This window comes from Macaca thibetana, chromosome 8 (genome assembly GCF_024542745.1).
Source record: "Macaca thibetana thibetana isolate TM-01 chromosome 8, ASM2454274v1, whole genome shotgun sequence".
In the NCBI taxonomy this organism is placed as follows: Eukaryota; Metazoa; Chordata; class Mammalia; order Primates; family Cercopithecidae; genus Macaca; species Macaca thibetana.
In genome coordinates, this window is record NC_065585.1 from 96,895,220 (window position 1) to 96,909,948 (window position 14,729).

General features: G+C 40.9%; 1 protein-coding gene and 1 long non-coding RNA gene across 5 annotated transcripts in view; one reads left to right on the forward strand and one right to left on the reverse strand.

Moving 5' to 3' along the window:
* LOC126960794 (uncharacterized) overlaps window positions 1-14,560 on the reverse strand; it is a 114,934-nt gene extending 100,374 nt beyond the window's left edge. The window contains exon 1 of the long non-coding RNA XR_007728109.1: window positions 14,483-14,560. This is a non-coding gene — a long non-coding RNA (uncharacterized LOC126960794). The remainder of the gene's footprint in view (window positions 1-14,482) is intronic.
* PRKDC (protein kinase, DNA-activated, catalytic subunit) overlaps window positions 1-14,729 on the forward strand; it is a 189,509-nt gene that overhangs the window by 82,057 nt on the left and 92,723 nt on the right. For all 4 annotated transcript variants that reach the window (XM_050800346.1, XM_050800348.1, XM_050800347.1 and 1 more), the window contains exons 41-45: window positions 10,071-10,278; window positions 11,274-11,452; window positions 12,282-12,450; window positions 12,691-12,756; window positions 13,854-13,926. In XM_050800346.1, coding sequence (XP_050656303.1) covers window positions 10,071-10,278; window positions 11,274-11,452; window positions 12,282-12,450; window positions 12,691-12,756; window positions 13,854-13,926 — 695 coding nt within the window. The remainder of the gene's footprint in view (window positions 1-10,070; window positions 10,279-11,273; window positions 11,453-12,281; window positions 12,451-12,690; window positions 12,757-13,853; window positions 13,927-14,729) is intronic.

Sequence of the window (14,729 nt, forward strand, 5' to 3'; positions counted from 1 at the left end):
ATCCAAACGAGGTTCATACATGGCATTTCACTGTTGTGTCTCTTCAATCTGCATTTAAAACAGTCTTCTCCTTTATTATTTATTTTGTTGGAGAAACTTGGACACTTGTCCTGTACAATGTCTTATATTCTGGATATATCTGATTCTTTTACATTCATTTAACTTCTTCCTCCAGTCCTTCGGTTTTCTGTAAAGGGAAAGTTATGTCTAAAATAACACAGTTAGATTCAGGTTGAAATTTTGGCAAGACTAATAGTTGATACTTTATACTTCTTATTCATGGCATTAGGAGGTGTATAATATCTGGTGGTCCTGCTTTTAGTGATGCTAGGATTGACTAGCCATGTGCATCATTGCATTTTCCTCATGGTTTAGCTCCATTTATGATGGTTGCCCTGAATCACTTAATTTCATTAAGAGTTATAAATGGCCATTTTTCTGATTCTTTTATTCCTTCTAAATTTAGTGCCCGGAATTACAGTGTAATGAAGGTCTCATCACTGGGATTGTTTGATTACCAAAAATACAATTTAGTATTTTAGCAATAATATAGTGGGAAAGATAGGACATAATTGATTATTGATTTTTTTTTTTTTTTCTTGAGACAGAGTGGCTCTGTCACTCAGGCTGGAGTGCCTGATCTTGGCTCACTGCAGCCTCCATCTTCCGGGTTCAAGTGATTCTCCTCTGTCAGCCTCCCAAGTAGCTGGGATTATAGGCACACCCCACCACAATGGTTAATTTTTGTATTTTTAGTAGAGACGGTGTCTCACCATGTTGACCAGGCTGGTCTCAAACTCCTGACCGCAAATGATGGGCCTGCCTTGGCCTCCCAAAGTGCTGGGATTACAGATGTGAGCCACCCCACCTGGCCCTGATTATTGATTTTTGAAGTAAGGGTTTGATGCCATGGTTAGTTCTCATAGTAAACTTCCAATGAATTTTTAAAATTGGCATTTATCTATATTGAATTTGTAAATATCCATGTAAATTTGTCTTGAGTTGTATTTTACAGATCATAAACTTCACCAACTGTAAGTATATAAGTTCCATGATTTTTAGGAACTTTATTGAGTATGCAACCAGCACCATGCAACATTTTTATTCCCCAGTAAAACCCCATAGGACCATTTACAATTGACTGCTATTGCTGATCCTAGCTCCATGCAAACGCTAATCTACTTTCTGTCTTTATAAATCTGCCTTCTCTGGACATTTTATATAAGTGGAATTATACAATATGTGATTTCTTATTCCTGGCTTCTTTGTTCAGCATAATGTTTTTGATGTTCATCCATGACATAGTTCATTCCTTTCTACTGATATTTTAAAAGTTATCATAATTAACCAACTATAAAACAGAATTCTGCACAGCAGCAGAACACATTCTCTTTGAGCATACTTGAAGCATTCTTTAGGACAGACTATATACTAGACCATAAAAACAAGTCTTGACAAATTTAAAAAGGTTGAAATCATACAAAGTATGTTCTCTGTCCAAAGTGAAGTTAAATTAGAATTCAACAACACAAGGAAATTTTGGGAATCTGAAAATATTTGTAAATAATCAACTAATTAATAAATAACATATTTCTAAATAGCCCTTGGGTCAAATAAGAAATTACAAAGGAAGTCAGATAATATTTTGATCTGAATAAAATAAGAATAAAGCATATCCAAATGTGATGCAACTAAATAGGTGCTCAGAGGGAAATTTATATCTTTTAATTCCTATGTTTGAAAATAGGAAAGATTTAAGTTAGTAATCTGAACTTTCTACCTTAAAATCTAGAAAAAAAAAAAAAAAACTAAACCAAAGGTAGTACAAAGGAAGGCAATAGGAAACAGAAAAGTGGTGGAGAAAAATCAGTATTTGTTTTCACAATCAAAGTTAAAGGAGTTGACAAACCGGCCGGGCGTGGTGGCTCAAGCCTGTAATCCCAGCACTTTGGGAGGCCGAGGCGGGCGGATCACGAGGTCAGGAGATCGAGACCATCCTGGCTAACACGGTGAAACCCCGTCTCTACTAAAAATACAAAAAACTAGCCGGGCGCGGTGGCGGGCGCCTGTAGTCCCAGCTACTCGGGAGGCTGAGGCAGGAGAATGGCGTAAACCCGGGAGGCGGAGCTTGCAGTGAGCTGAGATCCGGCCACTGCACTCCAGCCTGGGTGACAGAGCAAGACTCCGTCTCAAAAAAAAAAAAAAAAAAAAAAAAAAGGAGTTGACAAACCATTAGCTAGGCTAACCAAAAATAAAGGAAAAACCACAGTTTATGAAAGCTTTTTAAGAATGAAAAGAGGTGGATGTAACCCACTGACCTCTTAGAAACTAAGATTATAAGCGAATATTATGAAAAATATTAGGCCAGCAAATTCAGCAACTTAAGCAAAATGGGCAAATTCATAGAAAGTCATAAATTACCAAAACTGACTCAAGAAGAAATAAAATGTATGAATACATCCCTAACAAGTAATTAAATTGAATTAATAACTAAAAATCTTTCTGTAAAGAAAATCCCAGACCTACATGGCTTTTTTGTTTTGTTTTTTTAGATTTAGGGTCACACTCTGTTATCCAGGCTGGAGTGCAGTGGTCAAGGCTCACTGCAGCCTTGACCTCCTGGGCTCAGGCAATCCTCCCACTTCAGCCTTGTGAGTAGCTGGGACTACAGGGATGTACCACCACACCCGGCTAGTTTTGTATTTTTTGTATACACACAGGGTTTTGCCATATTGCCCAGGCTGGTCTTGAACTCCTGGGCTCAAGTGATCTGCCTGCCTTGGCCTTCCAAAGTGCTGGGATTACAGTCATGAGCCACTGCGCCTGGCCTCCAGATAGCTACTAGTGAATTTTATCAAATATATGTATGTATGTGTATATATATTTCAGACAGAGTCTCACTTTGTCTCCCAGGCTGGAGTGCAGTGGCTCACAGCAGCCTCCAACTCCCAAGTTCAAGTGATTCTTGTGCCTCAGCCTGCTGAGTAGCTGAGACTACAGGGGCACACCACCACACTCACATAATTCTTTGTATTTTTAGTAGAGACGGGGTTTTGCCATGTTGTCCAGGCTGGTCTCAAAGTCCTGAGCTCAGGCAATCCTCCCGCCTGAGCCTCCCAAAGTGTTAGGATTACAGGCGTGAGCCACTGTGCTTGGCCCAGATATATGATATATTTTTGTTTTTGTTGGTCATTGGTGCATATATTTATGGGGTACATGAGATATTTTGATACAGGTGTAAAATGTGTAACAATCAGGTCAAGGTGACTGAAGTATTCATCACCTCAAACATTTATCCCTTCTTTGTGTTAGAAATAATCCAGTTATACTCTTAATTATTTAAAAATGTAAAATACTGGCCAGGTGCGGTGGCTCACGCCTGTAATCCCAGCACTTTGGGAGGCCGAGCCAGGCAGATCGCAACGTCAGGAGATCGAGACCATCCTGGCTAACACGGTGAAACCCCATCTTGTAGGTGTGCTTCATTGTTTTTTATTTTTTTCTTTTGTCCCCTCTGACTGTGTATTTTCAAATAACCTGCCTTCATGTTCACTAATTCATTCTTCTGCTTGATCAGTTCTGCTTTTAAGAGACTCCAGTGCATTCTTCAGTATGTCCTCTGCACTTTTCAGATTCAAAATTTCTGCTTGATTCTTTTAAATTTTTTCAATCTCTTTGTTTAATTTATCTGATAGGATTCTGGATTCCTTGTCTGTATTATCTTGAATTTTGTTGGCCTTTCTCAAAACAGCTATTTTGAATTCTCTGTCTGAAAGGTCACATACCTCTGTCTCTCTTGGATTGGTGTTGGTGCCTTACTTAGTTCATTTGGTGAAGTCATGTTTTCTTGGCTGGTTTTGATGGTTGTGGATGTTCATTGATGTCAGAGCATTAAATATTTTAGGTATTTATTGTAGTCTTCTGGGCTTGTTTATATACATCCTTCTTGGGAAGACTTTCCAGGTATTTGAAGGTACTTGGGGGTTTGATCTAAGTCTTTGGTCACTGAAGCCATATCTGCTTTAGGGGCCACCCTAAGTCATAATCTGCTGTAGGAGGTACCCCAAGCCCAGTAACACTGTGATTCTTACAGACTTATAGAGGTACCACCTTGGTGGTCTTGGTACAATCTTGGAAAATTCCCTGGCTTACCAGGCAGAGACTCTTGTTTCCTTTACTTACTTTTCTCAAACAAATGGAGTCTCTCTGTCTCTGCTGAGCTGCCTGTAACTGGGGGAACGGTGATACGAGCACCTCTGTAGCCACCACCACTGGGACTGCACGGGGTCAGACCTGAAGCACACAGCACAGCACAGCACAGCACTGGGTCTCACTAAAGGCCTTCAGTGACCACTGCCTGGCTACTGCCTGTGTTCATTCAAGGCCCAGTGGCTCTACAATCAGCAGGAGGCAAATCTAACCAGTCTTGTGTCCTTTCCTTCAAGACAGTGATTTCGCCCCGCCTCCAGGTGGGTCAAGAGATGCCATCTATGAGCCAGGCCTGGAGCTGGGAACTGTAGCAATTTACCTGGTGCTCTGTTCCACTGCTGTTGAGCTGGTACCCAAGCTGCAAAACAAAGTCCTTTTCATTCTTCCCTCCCCTTTCCTAAAATAGAGAAGTCTCTCCCTATGGTCACCATTGCCCCAGGCCTGCAGTGAGGACTGCCTGGCTACTGCTGATTTTCACTCAAGGCTCAAGGGCTCTGTAGTCAGCTTGTGGTGAATGCTGCCAGTTCTGAGTCTGTCCCTTTAGGGTAGTGGGCTCCCCTCTGGCCCAGGGCAGGTCCAGAAATCCTGTCTAAGAGCCAAGGCCTAGAACTGGGGACCCCAGAAGCCCTCTGGGGATATTGCGTCTCTGTGGCCAAGCTGGTGCCCATGTTGCAAGGCATGAAACGTAATGCAAGTCTTCTTTACTTTTCCTTCTCCTTCTCTCAAGCAGAAAGGGTTTCTCCTTGTGACCACAACAACTGGGAATGTACTGGGTCACACTTGAAGCCAGCATGGCCCTGGGTCTTAACCAAGGCCCACAGCAAGTACTACCTGGTTGGCACTGATAATTCATCACCCAAAGGCTCTTTAGTCAGTAGGTGATGAATCCCATCAGGCTGAGCCCTTCCCTTCAAGACAGCAGGTTCCCTTCTGGCCCAGAGTGTGTCTAAAAATGTCGTCTGGGACTCAGGATTCTCGCTGGTGCCCTGTTCTACTGTGGCTGAGCTGGTATCCCAGTTGCAAGACAAAGTCCTCTTTACTCTCCCCCTCCTCCTCAAGCAGAAGAAAGGAGTCACTTTTATTACTGCAAGCTGTACTACCTGGGGTTGGGGTAGGCATGGCCAAGCACTCCCATGGTGGCCACAGCTGGTATCTCAGGTCATGTGCCCCCCCAAGTCCACTTGTTCTGAGCCCAGCCCAGCACCAGGACTTGCCCAGGAATTGCAGTTGTTGTCATCTTAGTTGCCTTTCAAGTTTTATTTGGGACCCCAAGGCACTTTAGCCCATGGTGGCAGGGCTTGCCAGAATGTAGTTTCTGACCACTGGGATCGATAGTTTGCCTCTGATTAGGGCTGGTCTAAATGTTCTCTCAGTGAGTGCTGGCTAAATTCTGCCCTGGGTTGGTTTCTGCTGTGACAGGACAGCACTGAGTTCCAATGCAAAGTGCTTTTCCTCCCCCAAGTGCACAGCTTCTGTGTCCTGCGTGTGACTGCTGCTGGGGGATGGGGAAGGAGTGGTATAGTTGATTGAAGACTATCTTTCTTAGTTTCTTCAATGCCTCTTTACTTAATACGAAGTTAAAACCAGGTACTATGATCACTCACCTGATTTTTGGTTCTTACGAAGGTGCTTTTTTGTACAGATAATTGTTCATTTTGGCATTCTGCAGGGGAGACAATCACTAGAGGCTTCTATTTAGCTTTCTTGGTCCACTCCTTCCATTGAATTTTATCATTCATTCATTTATTTTTGAGATAGGGTCTTGTTCTATTGCCCTACTGGAGTGCAGTGGCATGATCATGGCTCACTGCAGCCTTGACTTCTGGGCTCATGTAGTCTTCCTTCAGCCTGCCTAGTAGCTGGAACTACAGGCGTGCTATCAAGCCCAGCCTTTTTTTTTTTTTTTTTTTTTTTTTTAATGTAGAGAGGTTCTTCCTAAATTGCCTGGGCTGGTCTTGAACTCGTGGGCTTCTTCCTCAGCCTCCGGAGTGCTGGGATTACAAGTGTGAGCCACTGTGCCTGGAATTAAAATATTTAAAAAGAAATTATACCAGTAGTTCATAAGCCCTTCAGGATATAGAGGAGGAAGGAACACTTCCCAACTCCTTTTGTGAGGCAAGTAGCAAGACCAACATAAGAGAAAGACAGCACAAGAAAACTATAGACCAGTATCCTTCTTGAGTATAAACACAAAAATGTTTAAAGATACATTAACCTATTCAGCAACACCCACAAAACATTATACACCATAACCTATTGGTGTTTATTGTAAGAATACAAGGTTGCTTTTCTTTCTGGGAATCAGTTAGTCTTAGATACTGTATTAATAGAATAAAGGACAAAAACTCATTATAATTTCAGTAGATGCAGGAAAACTTTTGACAAACTACAACATTCATTTGTGATAAAACTGACAAAGGCTGTCTATGAAAAACCAATAGCCAACAAAATATGTAATAGTGAAGGACTGCATGCTTCCTGAGATTGGGAATAAGGCCAGAGAGCCTGAAAAAATAAACAAAAATAAATAAAAGACAACCAAATTTTTTTTTTTTTTTTTTTTTTTTTTTTTTTTTTTTTGAGGCGGAGTCTCGCTCTGTTGCCCAGGCTGGAGTGCTGTGGCCGGATCTCAGCTCACTGCAAGCTCCGCCTCCCGGGTTCCCGCCATTCTCCTGCCTCAGCCTCCCGAGTAGCTGGGACTACAGGCGCCCGCCACCTCGCCCGGCTAGTTTTTGTATTTTTTAGTAGAGACGGGGTTTCACCGTGTTAGCCAGGATGGTCTCGATCTCCTGACCTCGTGATCCGCCCGTCTCGGCCTCCCAAAGTGCTGGGATTACAGGCTTGAGCCACCGCGCCCGGCCCCAAATTTTTTACTATTAAAATTTTTTTCTTATTCTTTTTTCTGTTTTGTAGGATTTTAATGTAACTTTTTTTCTTATTCCTTTACACTGTGCATCTTGTTCTCTTTTCCTTTCTAATGTTGTTTCCAGTGATAGTCTATAATTACTCAATGGCTTTACAATATACACAAAATACTTTCAAAAATAACAATACCAGTATTATTACATAGAATAATGACAGCTAGATGAAGTTTAAATTTTTCATTTTAGTTATAATTTTCTTAGTACATGCCATCTAAGGATATACAGTCAAATTTTGTGTTCCAAAATCATTTGATGTAGTTTTTTTCTTGATGTGTGGTTATTACACCAATTAGTAGTGCTTATTTAATTAATTTTCAAATTTTAGAAATTTTGTTTTTTCTTTTGACTCAATTTTCATTTTGAACGTGTACGATATTTACATGACTAAAATCAAAGCTATATAATGAGCTACAATTCAGAGGATCTTCCTTCCGTCTCTGGCCCTCTCTCGTTCCTCTTTTGCCCTATCACCTTCCTATCTCTTCCACTTGTGTCTTGTACAGATCTTGTCCTATCAGCATATAGAGATCTTCCTCATTTTTTTCCTTAAAAAATTGGTGTTTAATTCTTCATTGCAAAGAAGTATCATAGTATTTTAAAGCAGCCCCTTGCCAATGAACTTCTGGGTTCAATCTTTTGCTGTTAAACTTAATGCCACGGGGAAGCCAGATGCGGTGGCTTACACCTATAATCCCAGTGCTTTGGGAGGCTGAGGCAGGAGGATCACTTGAGCCCAGGAGTTTGAGACCCGCCTGAGCAACATAGCAGAACCCCATCATTACAAAAATATTTTAAAAAAATAATAATAATGCCATTGTGAATAACCTTGTGTTTATATCATCTTGTATTTGCCCATGTATCTTTGGGGTAGATTCCTAAATGCAGATGAAAAGGTAAGTGCATTTGTATTTTTTGCCAGGTATCTCTGTATTGCTTCTTTTGGGGCTGTATTATTTGCATTCCTTCCTTATTTGTAATGTACTAGAGTACCAGTTTCACCACTGTCTTGCCAACATTCTGAAACATTTGGATTTTTTCCAATTTATAGGTGAGGAAGGGTTTCCCTTTGTTACTTTAATTTTTCTTTTATTATGAGTGAAGTTGGACATATTTTTATATATTTAATTTGCATTTATTTTTCAGTAAATCATCTGTGGGCCCATTTTTAACATTAGGTCTTTGCTATTTTTATTTTGCTTCTCCTTACCATCTTAGCTTTTTATGTAAGAGTCGGATGTTTTATGTGCATCTCTACTGTGCTTGCTAGTAGAAAGCTCCTCAAGAGAAAGTGAACCTAGGATGGTGCCTATGTTATTCCTTTCAGGCTGCTATAGCAAAATAGCACAGAGTGGGTGGCCTATAAAACAACAGAAATACATTTCTAATGGTTCTGGAGGCTGGGAAGTCCAAGAACGTGCTGCCAGTTGACGGAGTGTCTAATGACAGCCTGCTTGCCTGCTTTATAGGCAGCACCTTCTCTCTGAGTCATCCGCGGTAGAAGGGGCAAGGAACTCTCTGGGACTTTTTTTTTTTGAGACAGAGTTTCTCTGTTGTTGCCCAGGCGGGAGTACAAAGGTGTGATCTCAGCTCACTGCAACCTCCGCCTCCCAGGTTCAAGCAATTCTCCTGCCTCAGCCTCCTGAGTAGCTGGGATTACAGGCATTTGCCACCATGCCAGGCTAATTTTCGTATTTTTAGTAGAGACGGGGTTTCACCATGTTGGCCAGGCTGGTCTTGAACTCCTGACCTCAGGTGATCCATGCGCTCCAACTCCTGAACTCAGGTGATCCACCCACCTCGGCCTCCCAGAGTGCTGGGATTACAGGCATGAGCCACCACGCCTGGCCTCTGGGACCTCTTATATAAGGGCACTGATACCTCCCAGCAGCCTTACCTCCTAATACAATCACATTGGGGGTCAGGATTTCAACATAGAAATTTGGGGAGTCTTAAACATTCAGTCCATTGTAGTACCCAAACGAACTTTGCAAAGCCTGTATGGCATCTAGTAGTGTCCTATAGTCTTTATGACTGAGTTACCTTCTGAATCTAATATTTTTGCACGGGTTATCTAACTTCATGACATCAGAATTTTAATGGTTGTTTAGTCTTAACCCTCTTATTTTTATAGATGAGATACTAATTCTGCATTCTTAATTTATAGATTTATAGACAGAACTTTATAGATGATTATTCAAATATATTATTTTCAGGTGAGAAAGGACCAGATAGGTATATTTCTGTTTGGAAAATAGCAACGATGGTTCATTGGTAGGGAGAAACTAGAACTTTAAAATCATAACCTCTGAATTTTTTTTTTTTGAGACAGACTCTCTGTTGCCAGGTGGGAGTGCAGTGGTGCGATCTTGGCTCACTGCACCCGCTGCCTCCCGTGTTCAAGCGATTCTCCTGCCTCAGCCTCCAGAGTAGCTGGGACTACAGTCGCACACCACCATGTCCAGCTAATTTTTGTATTTTTAGTAGAGATAGGTTTTCACTGTGTTGGCCAGGGTGGTCTCAATCTCCTGATCTCAAGATCTGCTAGGCTCAGCCTCCCAAAGTGCTGGGATTACAGGCGTGAGCCCCCACGTCCGGCCAACTTCTAAGTTTTATATCCTGGAAATGTGTCTGTTTTAAGCTTGATACTCTTCCAGAGCCTTTCAGATGTTCTTGAAGCAAGACCAGATTTGAAAGTAAATGAAACATTCCTCTTTTTAATGCCCACGTTTGATTTGAAGATTTTGGGGAGTGAATAAAAGTAGTATGGTTCATGTGCAAATGCTTTTTGTATTTTGTGGGTTTTGCATATATATAGTCCTTAAAGTTATTTTTGTGATTTGTAATCATTGGTGTTTACTTTGCCTGTTATGTGGTAGGCACTCATAAAGTTCCTCTTCAAAGCAGGGATGCTCATATAATTTTATCTTGTTTTCTTAGGGGTTCATGTGTCACACAAGTAGGCCTTCTGGAAAGCGTGTATGAAATGTTCAGGAAGGATGACCCCCGCCTAAGTTTCACACGCCAATCCTTTGTGGACCGCTCTCTCCTTACTCTGCTGTGGCACTGTAGCCTGGATGCTTTGAGAGAATTCTTTAGCACAATTGTGGTGGATGCCATTGATGTGTTGAAGTCCAGGTTTACAAAGGTATCACACACCTTAAATCAGTTAAATAGTAATAAGAAGTGAGCAGCCTATTTGACTGGTGTGCTTAGATACTGCTGTGTGCTCAGTCACATGGCCTCTGCTGTTCGAGGAGTGTGCCACATAACAGCCTGTGGCTAAACGGGATCTACCTTTATTTCCTGTGGCTTCTGTAACAGCTTATGCAAATTTGGATAGTCTCTTATACTTCTGGAGGCCAGAAGTCCAGAATCAGTTTCACTGGGCTGACATCACAGTGTTGTCAGGGCCACGCTCGCTCTGGGAACTCAGGGAAGAGTTGTTCCCAGACTCTTCCAAGTTCTGGGGGCTGCCAGCATTGCTTGGCTTGCGCTGGTATCACCCTGGTCTCTTCCTCCTTGGTCACATTTCCATTTCCTGTCTATCTAATCTCCCTACACATACTTCTTACAAGGTTGCCTGTGATTTCATTTATGGCCTACCCACCTGGACAATCCAAAATAATCTCCTCATCACAAGGCCCTTGACTAAATTTTGTCTACAAAGTCCTTTTTTGCCACATGAGGAGGTAGGATTCAGGAATGAGGGCATCTTTTGGATACTTTTTGTGGGGCAAGGGCGGGATGTATCACTCAGCCTCCCTTGGAATCGTGTTGGGAAATACTATGAATACCCAGATGCCGCATTGTTAATGCAAACTTCAAAATAGCTGAGAATTTTGGATTTTCACCTGTTGCTCCCTTGTCTTCAGTAAGATTTTGTGCAAACATTTTCTACCCTTGGCTCACTATTTGGATGTCATGCATTATTTCCTGCTTCACCCAGTGTAACATATCAAATGCTTGTATTCATGTTCTAGACCTGGACAATTGCATGCTTTCTTATTGAAGTGATTTAGCGTTTTTGACTGTTAAAATTCTGTCTGTCTAAAGGATATTAAGTATTAAATTTGATATATTCAATAAGGTTTATTTCATGTTTAATAAGACCAAAGATAATTATATGTTACTTTTTTGAAGCTAAATGAATCTACCTTTGATACTCAAATCACGAAGAAGATGGGCTACTATAAGATTCTAGATGTGATGTATTCTCGTCTTCCCAAAGATGATGTTCACGCTAAGGAATCTAAAATTAATCAAGTTTTCCATGGCTCGCGTATTACAGAAGGAAATGAACTTACAAAGACACTGATTAAGTAAGATTTTACTTAATTTTGGATTTTATTGTATTTATCAATGCTCTGGGTACATATATTTTTATTTGTGTATATAATGTGAATAAATATTTTATTTAGATACTGAGCTTTTATAGTTTTCTTCTTATAAACCACTTAGGTGAACTTTAATTAGGGTGTTAATTTAGGGTGTATTGGATAACAGTTGTTTTATCTTGTACTAATATTTTACAAATAATAAAACTTTTTCCTTTTACTGTTCTTTTCCTGCTGTTTTTCCCCTTGAATAGCTTGATATATTTTTAGTACTGTGATTTTCAGTAACAAAAGATTTAGAGTATTGTATTTTTTCTGAGATTTGAAATTAAAGGAATAGTAAATATTTTTTAACAGGCATTCTAAACACAAAAGTAGTCAAATGTATTTTCTCTAAAACTTGTCTTTTAGTGGAATTCTCCTCCTAGTAAATATTGAACACAGACTTTGCCGTGTCTCATTTTGCATCTCCAAACAAAATCGTTATTAGCCTCCTCTTAGTGCTATCTTATCTCATCAGTGAATGATGTCACTGTTCAGTCATGACTGGGCTTTTGTCTGTCCTCCTTGCTTTCCTCTGTTTACTTACTGCACTTGATGCCGTTGCATCACTGACCACTGTGTTGCGAGATCCATGTGTGTATGCTGCCCTTGCTGTGAGATGGGTGACATGCTCCTTTTCATATTCCCAGTGCCCAATACTCTGCCTGGCACAAGCCTGACACTCGAGAAAGGCTGAATGGGAATGGCATTAGGGCTTGAGCAGTGATTGCCATGTTGTGTGAATTGATTTGTCATGTGTATCTCTCTGCAGATTGTGCTACGATGCATTTACAGAGAACATGGCAGGAGAGAATCAGCTGCTGGAGAGGAGAAGACTTTACCATTGTGCAGCATACAACTGCGCCATATCTGTCATCTGCTGTGTCTTCAATGAGTTAAAATTTTACCAAGGTTTTCTGTTTAGTGAAAAACCAGAAAAGGTAGGCCTCTCCTAAGGTGTGCACTATTGTTGTCATTGTAGGAGTTCAAAAGTTAGATTATGTTAAACTTATAATTTGCACCATCTTATATTAAAGATGTGGTTCTTTTAATTCTGCATAGGTATATTTAAAGCTGGAGTGCTTTTCCATGAGTTACTACATAGCATTAATTCTAAAGTAACATCAGTTATGAGGATTTTCACCATTCAGCTATTTTTACATGATTCTTTGTATTCACAGAACTTGCTTATTTTTGAAAATCTGATCGACCTGAAGCGCCGCTATAATTTTCCTGTAGAAGTTGAGGTGAGTGAAATTGTCAGTGTTCTAAGTTAAAAAAGACTTACCAAGTGCTCACAAAGAAAACCATATTATGTCGAACACGTTAAGTTGCCAGTATTCAAGTCGGCTTTCAACAAAAACTGGTAGTTTCATGTAGTTTATACAAAAACTGGCAATTTTAGCTTCAGATACAATCTCAGGCAACTACAAAATTTGTCAGAACTTGATTTCATCTCTTGACATGTGAAGGAAAGACAGTGCCAGTAAAAGCAAGTGTTAGGACATATCCCAGAAGTTGTTTTCTGAGTGAATTGCTCCAGTCAAAGAAATTGAGATCCTTACTGTGGACTTGCTTGGGCAACGTGCCAGGATCATGGAGGAGTCATGGGTTAACTGGAAGACTTGCTCTGGCAGATGGGACAAGGTTTGTTTTAGCCAAACTCAGATTGACGTGCCAGCCTCAGCAATTGGACAGTTGGTGAGAATGTGTTGGTTGCTGCCTTCACCACCCATTGGAAATGGGAAGATGGGCAGAGAGCTTAGCTCATCCCCCATGGCGTGCACTTTCCCCGCACAGCTGCTGACCTCCACCACGTCTTAGTGCTTTACCACTATATGTGAATGGTGATCCTGCCTTGAACAAGACTAGGATTGTTTTCTAGGCATATGTTCAAAGAACTAAAAAACAACAAAATTAGCACCTTAAGCATGTAGACACATGCTGTATGTTACTTCTATACAACAGTGTAAGGCACCATGATATCATAACTAGATTTGAAGAAATTGAGGCTCAGAGATAATAAAATTTATCAGCAATCCAGGCATAAGAGCTTAGTACACACTGTATGCAGTGAGCTATACCAGAGCTGAGATGGAGGTTAAGTGCCTGGGCCAAGTTCTGTGGGAATCTGCAGGAAGGGCTTTCCTTAAGGGACACTCACTAGTCTCTTGTTGAGGTTATGTTTTGAGTGCTTTCAGATTTGTTTTGTTTTAAAATTTTTTGATTTGTTTTGTTTAAAAATTTATAATTTTTTTTTTTTTTTTTTTACCAGATTGCTACTAAAACAGAAAAAGCATGACTGTTATTATAAAATGTTTTACATTTTTGTTCTGCCCAATAGGTTCCTATGGAAAGAAAGAAAAAGTACATTGAAATTAGGAAGGAAGCCAGAGAAGCAGCAAATGGGGACTCAGGTAGGATGTTTTCAAAATCATGAGAAAGGATTCAAATCGGTGGGTTATTTTGTTTTGTTTCGTTCTAAGACAAGTAGAGGAGTAAGATTTTTTTTATGTAAATAGAAAATGCTTTAAGTGCTCTAAAACATTGAAATTGAGTTTGAAAAAGTATTTTAAGTGGCAAATGGAATTATATTTTGAAAGAAATGTACTTAGCTAAACTGAGCTGCATGAAAAGGTCTCAGAGCAGCCAGATGGGGCTCAGATATGTTACACTTTTTTAAAAGTACAGAATTAGCTTGGTGTTTTATTGTTTGCATATGGATTGTATTTGTATGTTTTTTTTTTTTTTTTGAGACGGAGTCTTGCTCTGTCACCCAGGCTGGAGTGCGGTGGCCGGATCTCTGCTCACTGCAAGCTCTGCCTCCCGGGTTTACGCCATTCTCCTGGCTCAGCCTCCCGAGTAGCTGGGACTACAGGCGCTCGCCACCTCGCCCGGCTAGTTTTTTGTACTTTTTTTTTTAGTAGAGACGGGGTTTCACCGTGTTAGCCAGGATGGTCTCGATCTCCTGACCTCGTGATCCGCCCGTCTTGGCCTCCCAAAGTGCTGGGATTACAGGCTTGAGCCACCGCGCCCGGCCGTATTTGTATGTTATTTAGATACATTCAGAAGTCTACAGTAGAATACAAGTCCTTCCAGCCACTCTTCTGTGCCCAACCTCACTGTGGGTTCCCATCTCCTTCAGGACAGAGCTGCTCAAAGACCCTGATCTGCTGACCCCCTCCCCTGCAGCCCTTCTTCCTGCTCACTCCAGCATAAG